At 55.6% G+C, this 5,787-nt stretch overlaps 1 protein-coding gene across 1 annotated transcript; it reads left to right on the top strand.

Annotated features, from left to right (window-relative positions):
- The first annotated feature begins 1,606 nt into the window (after positions 1–1,606).
- Positions 1,607–4,715, top strand: LOC144609274 (putative G-protein coupled receptor 148). The gene has a single exon (XM_078427703.1). It carries the CDS (start codon positions 1,607–1,609, stop codon positions 3,062–3,064), a length of 1,458 nt encoding a protein of 485 aa, XP_078283829.1. The 3' UTR covers positions 3,065–4,715.
- The last annotated feature ends 1,072 nt before the right edge of the window (positions 4,716–5,787 follow it).

Raw genomic sequence — 5,787 nt, 5'->3', positions numbered from 1 at the left:
GAAGGGGAGATGCAACGAAACCTGGGTGTCGTGCTACACCAGTCATTGAAAGTAGGCATGCAGGTGCAGCAGGCAGTGAAGAAAGCGAATGGTATGTTGGCATTCATAGCGAGGGGATTTGAGTATAGGAGCAGGGAGGTTCTGCTGCAGTTGTACAGGGCATTGGTGAGACCACACCTGGAGTATTGCGTACAGTTTTGGTCTCCTAATCTGAGGAAAGACATTCTTGCCATAGAGGGAGTACAGAGAAGGTTCACCAGATTGATCCCTGGGATGGCAGGACTTTCATATGAAGAAAGACTGGATAGACTCGGCTTGTACTCGCTGGAATTTAGAAGACTGAGGGGGGATCTTGTAGAAACTTACAAAATTCTTAAGAGGTTGGAGAGGCTAGATGCAGGAAGATTGTTCCCGATGTTGGGGGAGTCCAGAACCAGGGGTCACACAGTTTAAGGATAAGGGGGAAGTCTTTTAGGACCGAGATGAGAAGACATTTCTTCACACAGAGAGTGGTGAATCTGTGGAATTCTCTGCCACAGAAGGTAGTTGAGGCCAGTTCATTGGCTATATTTAAGAGGGAGTTAGATGTGGCCCTTGTGGCTAAAGGGATCAGGGGGTATGGAGAGAAGGCAGGTACGGGATACTGAGTTGGATGATCAGCCATGATCATATTGAATGGCGGTGCGTACAGGCTCGAAGGGCCGAATGGCCTCCTCCTGCACCTATTTTCTATGTTTCTACGTTACTCTAGCATTTCGTGATGCCCTCGATGAGGATCATATGATGTGCGGTATCGCTCTGAAGAGGAAGTTTGGTCACGTTTCAAGCTGAGAGACAGTGCTGGGGCTTCAAACAGGAACTGGCGCTCAGAGCGATACCCTGCCGCTGTGTGTGGCTCACTGAGATCACCGTGGGCTTAGTTGTGTTCCTGACACCCCGGGGGGGGGGGGGGGGCAGAGAGCCAGGAGAGAGGGAGGGAGCGAAGGAGGTAGGGAGAGAGTGAAGGAGGGAGGGAGTGAGAGGGAGGGAGGGAGGGAGAGAGAGAGTCATCCAGAGACAGCGGGAGATGTGAGCGAGCGAGCGAGTGAGTGAGGAGTAGCAGCATTGGGCCGGCTGTCGGAAAAAAGGCTCCTCTCCCCCCCCCCCCCCCCCTTCTCTCCTCTCTCTCCCCATCCCCTCTCTCCCTCCTCTCCTCTCTCCTCTCCGTCTCCTCCTCCTCCTCCTCTCCCCTCTCCCCCTCCCCCCTCTCTCTCCCCTCCTCTCCCCCACTTCCCTCCCCCCTCCTCTCTCTCTCCCCACTTCTCTCCCTCCCCTCCCCTCTCCTCCCCTCCCCTCTCCTCTCCTCTCCTCCCCTCTCCTCTCCTCTCCTCTCCTCCCCTCTCCTCTCCTCTCCTCTCCCCCCTCTCCTCTCCTCCCCTCTCCTCCCCTCTCCTCTCCTCCCCTCTCCTCCCCTCCCCTCTCCTCTCCTCTCCCCCCTCTCCTCTCCTCCCCTCTCCTCTCCTCTCCTCTCCTCTCCTCTCCCTTTCTCCCCATCTCCTCTCCTCTCTCTCTCTTCCCCTCTTCCCTCTCTCCCCCTCTCCCCCTCTCTCCTCCCCTCTCCAGGGCCATGGACGCGTCTGCCAACTGCTCCGTGCCGGGCTGGGACGCCGGACAGCAGCTACTGACTGTCCGCCTCCTGTCCTCGTTGGCATCGTTCACTTTGCTGTTGTTTTTCAGCTGTGTGATCGGTGTGGCGGTGCTGTCGGCCGCCCGGCTCCGCTCCCAGACCCGCTTCGTGCTCCTCCTACAACTACACCTGTCGGCTCTGCTGTACTTCGGCCTGAGCTCCTGCTTCTACCTGGTGCAGGTGTCGGGCGCGGAGGTGCAGGGGGCCGGCTGCTTGGCCCTACTGCTGTCTCTGATGGTCAGTGGCTCCTGTATCCTGCTGACCCTGACCCTGATGGCCCTGGACCGCTACCTGGCCGTGTGCCACCCTCTCCGTTACAGCGCCCTGAGCGCCGCCCGCAGAGCCCGCTACCTCTGCCCCCTCCTGTGGCTCCTCTCCTCCATCCTCCCCTTGGTCCTGGTCACCCACCAGTCCCCCTCTACCCTCTCCTCCCCTCCCTGCTCCCTGCGGTCCGGCCACCAGCTCGGACAGACCTGCAAGTTCGCTCTGATCGGCGCCTGCACCTTGCTCATCCTCTTCAGTTACACGAAGATCTTCGCCCTGACCCGGCGCAGCAGGCGAGCCAGGAGCACCATCCTCATGCATGGAGCCCAGCTGGCGGTCTACATAGTGCCCGCATTCATCACCTTCCTCCTCCAGAGGCTGGCCCAGGCCCACCGCCTCCAGCACTGCACCAAAGCCCGCTTCGAAGCGGCCAACTACGCCTTCTTCAGCCTGGCCCAGTGCATCAGCCCGGTCATCTATGGCCTCCGCAAGGACGAGCTGCGGGACCTCTTGTCCCACACGTTCCCCTGTTACCCCCGCCACTACAAGCCGGCCCTTCGGTGGACGGTCCGCCGCCGTCTGCCCCAACCCACCCTCTCCCCGGCCAGAGAACTGCCCCTCCGGACCTTGCATCGTGGAGAGGGGGTGGACACAGAGACAGAGAGACCTTGCCTGTCCTCCTCGCCCCTCCAGATCTTGCAGTGTGGAGAGGGGGTGGACACAGAGAGACCTTGCCTGTCCTCCTCGCCCCTCCAAACCTTGCAGTGTGGAGAGGGGGTGGACACAGAGATAGAGAGACCTTGCCTGTCCTCCTCGCCCCTCCAGATCTTGCAGTGTGGAGAGGGGGTGGACACAGAGAAAGAGACAGAGATGACAGAGAGACCTTGCCTGTCCTCCTCGCCCCTCCAGACCTTGCATCGTGGAGAGGGGGTGGACACAGAGAGACCTTGCCTGTCCTCCTCGCCCCTCCAGATCTTGCAGTGTGGAGAGGGGGTGGACACAGAGATGATAGAGAGACCTTGCCTGTCCTCCTCGCCCCTCCAGACCTTGCAGTGTGGAGAGGGGGTGGACACAGAGAGAGACAGAGAGACCTCGGCGCCCAATGTGGGTCTTATCAACCTATCATCAGTCTGACCGACCAAGTGGTTGAGAAACAGCGAGGATGGATGGACGGAGAGAGAGAGAGAGAGAGAGAGAGAGAGAGAGAGAGAGAGAGAGAGAGAGAGAGAGAGAGAGAGAGAGAGAGAGAGAGAGAGAGAGAGAGAGAGAGAGAGAGAGAGAGAGAGAGAGAGAACGTGGGCCTTATCGTCAAGATTGGACTTGCCCTGCCAACGGGTTGACTGCCTTGGTCAAGAATGGATAGATGGAGAGGAAGAGGGAGAGAGAGAGACCTCGGTGTCCAACATGGGTCTTATCATCACCACTTGACTCTTGGTCGGCAGATGGCAAGGATGGATGGAGAGAGAACCTGGGGCCCCTTGTTGCCTTATCATCAATACTGGACCTTGCCCATCAAACTGGTTGGCTCAGGTTTGCTCAACAGACAGTGAGGATGGATGGAAAGAGAAAGCACCTAATGTGGGGCTGACCATCAACATTTGATCTGCCAATGGGATGACTTAATGTTGGTCGACAGACAGTGAAGATTCATGCATGGATGGATGGATGGAGATAGACCCCATCGCCTTGTCATCAACTCTGGACTTACAAACTGGTTGACTTGGTATTGGACGAGAGCATGGATGGAGATGGAGATGGAGAGAGACTCCAGTGCTGATCGTGGAGCTTATCATCAACATTGGACTTGCCCTGCCAACTGGTTGACTCAGTCTTGATCAACAGACATCAAGGATGGGCAGAGAGAGACCATCGTCTTATCATGGTCTTATCATCAACTGGTTGACTCAGTCTTGGTCGAGAGATGGCGAGGACGGAGAGAGGACAGGAACGGCACTCCAAATGCTGATTTGGACCAAAGTCTGAACAAGGGTCTCAGCCCGAAAGGTCGCCCATCCCTTTTTCTCCAGAGATGCTGCCTGACCCGCCGAGTTACTCCAGAACTTTGTGTCTATTTCCAAAATGGCTTTCTGTCCCCTGCCAAATGTGACCGTGGACTTTCAGGAGGTGGACCGTGTTTGAGTTTGGGTTTCTGCAAGAGGAGGACCGTGAGGGAGAAGAGTCAAGTCCACAGGGGCGTGGGAGAGATCTGTCACCATTGGGGGAGCCAGGCTATGGAGCCTCACCCCTACCCCTGCCCAACACAAATGGCAGAGACTCCTCCCCAAACATCACCTGTCCACATCTTCCACAGATGCTGCCTGACCTCGTGGAGTCTTCCTCCAGCACGTTGGTGTTTGCCCCCAACTCCACGCCCGCGTCGGCCACTGCAGAGAGTGGCGGTGGGCGAGCCCTCGATGCCAGGGGTTAGCCGTGCCGAGCGGCCAGCTGGGACTCAGGCCTTTGCAAGACCACCCAACGCTGCCTTGGGTACAGGCGACAAAATGACCACCCATCTCCAGACACGCAGGGATCTACACCTGGGTCAACAGCACAGCCACCGTGAAGGGCTGGGTGATGGGTGGCATCTACTACCTCCATTGGACTGAGTGCGGATCTTCTAAGATGGCAACCATGGACACGGTTTGCCACCTTGGTCTACAGACCACCAAGAGACTTTGCCGAACTGTAGCAACCACTAACTTATTGATGGGTGGATTTTGACTTTAAATTTCAGCTTTGCTCTTGCCAGCGAGAGGTTTTGTGGCGTTCCCACCAGTCTAATTAAAGTAGGTTTTTGTTTTGTAAACTGCTTTGTGGTGGATGTCTTGTGGAACATTGGGCTGATAGTTCTCAGGGGAGGCGTGGGACCGTGGGACTCTGGTTTGTACGTTCTGCCTCTTATATGTAAGGGTGTCGGAGGTTTCTGGGGGAAGGCAGGGGAATGGGGTTGAGAGGGGAAAGATTGATCGGACACGATCAAATGTAAAAACAAAGAACTGCTGTCGCTGCATGTAGTAAGGAAGTGCTTTGGTTGGTTTGCGGTGTGCTTATCTGACACAGCTCCTTATCTGTATGAAGGAACTGCAGATGCCGGTTTACACAGAAGATAGACACAGAATGCTGGAGTAACTCAGCAGTCCAGGCAACATCTCTGGAGAGACGTTTCAGGTCGAGACCCTTCTTCAGACTGAGAAGGGTCTCGAGCCGAAATGTCACCCATTCCTTCTCTCCAGAGATAGACAATAGGTGCAGGAGGAGGCCATTCAGCCCTTCGAGCCAGCACCGCCATTCAATGTGATCATGGCTGATCATTCTCAATCAGTACCCCGTTCCTGCCTTCTCCCCATACTCCCTGACTCCGCTATCCTTAAGGGCTCTATCCAGCTCTCTCTTGAATGCATTGAGAATTGGCCTCCACTGCCTTCTGAGGCAGAGAATTCCACAGATTCACAACTCTCTGACTGAAAAAGTTTTCCTCATCTCAGTTCTAAATGGCCGACCCCTTATTCTTAAACTGTGGCCCCTTGTTCTGGACTCCCCCAACATTGGGAACATGTTTCCTGCCTCTAACGTGTCCAACCCCTTAATAATCTTATACGTTTCGTTAAGATCTCCTCTCATCCTTCTAAATTCCAGTGTATACAAGTCTAGTCGCTCCAGTCTTTCAACATATGACAGTCCCGCCATTCCGGGAATTAACCTAGTAAACCTACGCTGCACGCCCTCAATAGCAAGAATATCCTTCCTCAAGTTTGGAGACCAAAACTGCACACAGTACTCCAGGTGCGGTCTCACTAGGGCCCTGTACAACTGCAGAAGGACCTCTTTGCTCCTATACGCAACTCCTCTTGTTATGA

The sequence above is a fragment of the Rhinoraja longicauda genome, chromosome 34 (genome assembly GCF_053455715.1).
Source record: "Rhinoraja longicauda isolate Sanriku21f chromosome 34, sRhiLon1.1, whole genome shotgun sequence".
NCBI classification, from domain to species: Eukaryota; Metazoa; Chordata; class Chondrichthyes; order Rajiformes; family Arhynchobatidae; genus Rhinoraja; species Rhinoraja longicauda.
This window is presented reverse-complemented; position numbering and strand designations above follow the sequence as displayed.

Bases quoted from the DNA above. Each gene is read 5' to 3' on its own strand.
- LOC144609274 (XM_078427703.1), top strand. From the start codon at position 1,607: ATGGACGCGTCTGCCAACTGCTCCGTGCCGGGCTGGGACGCCGGACAG.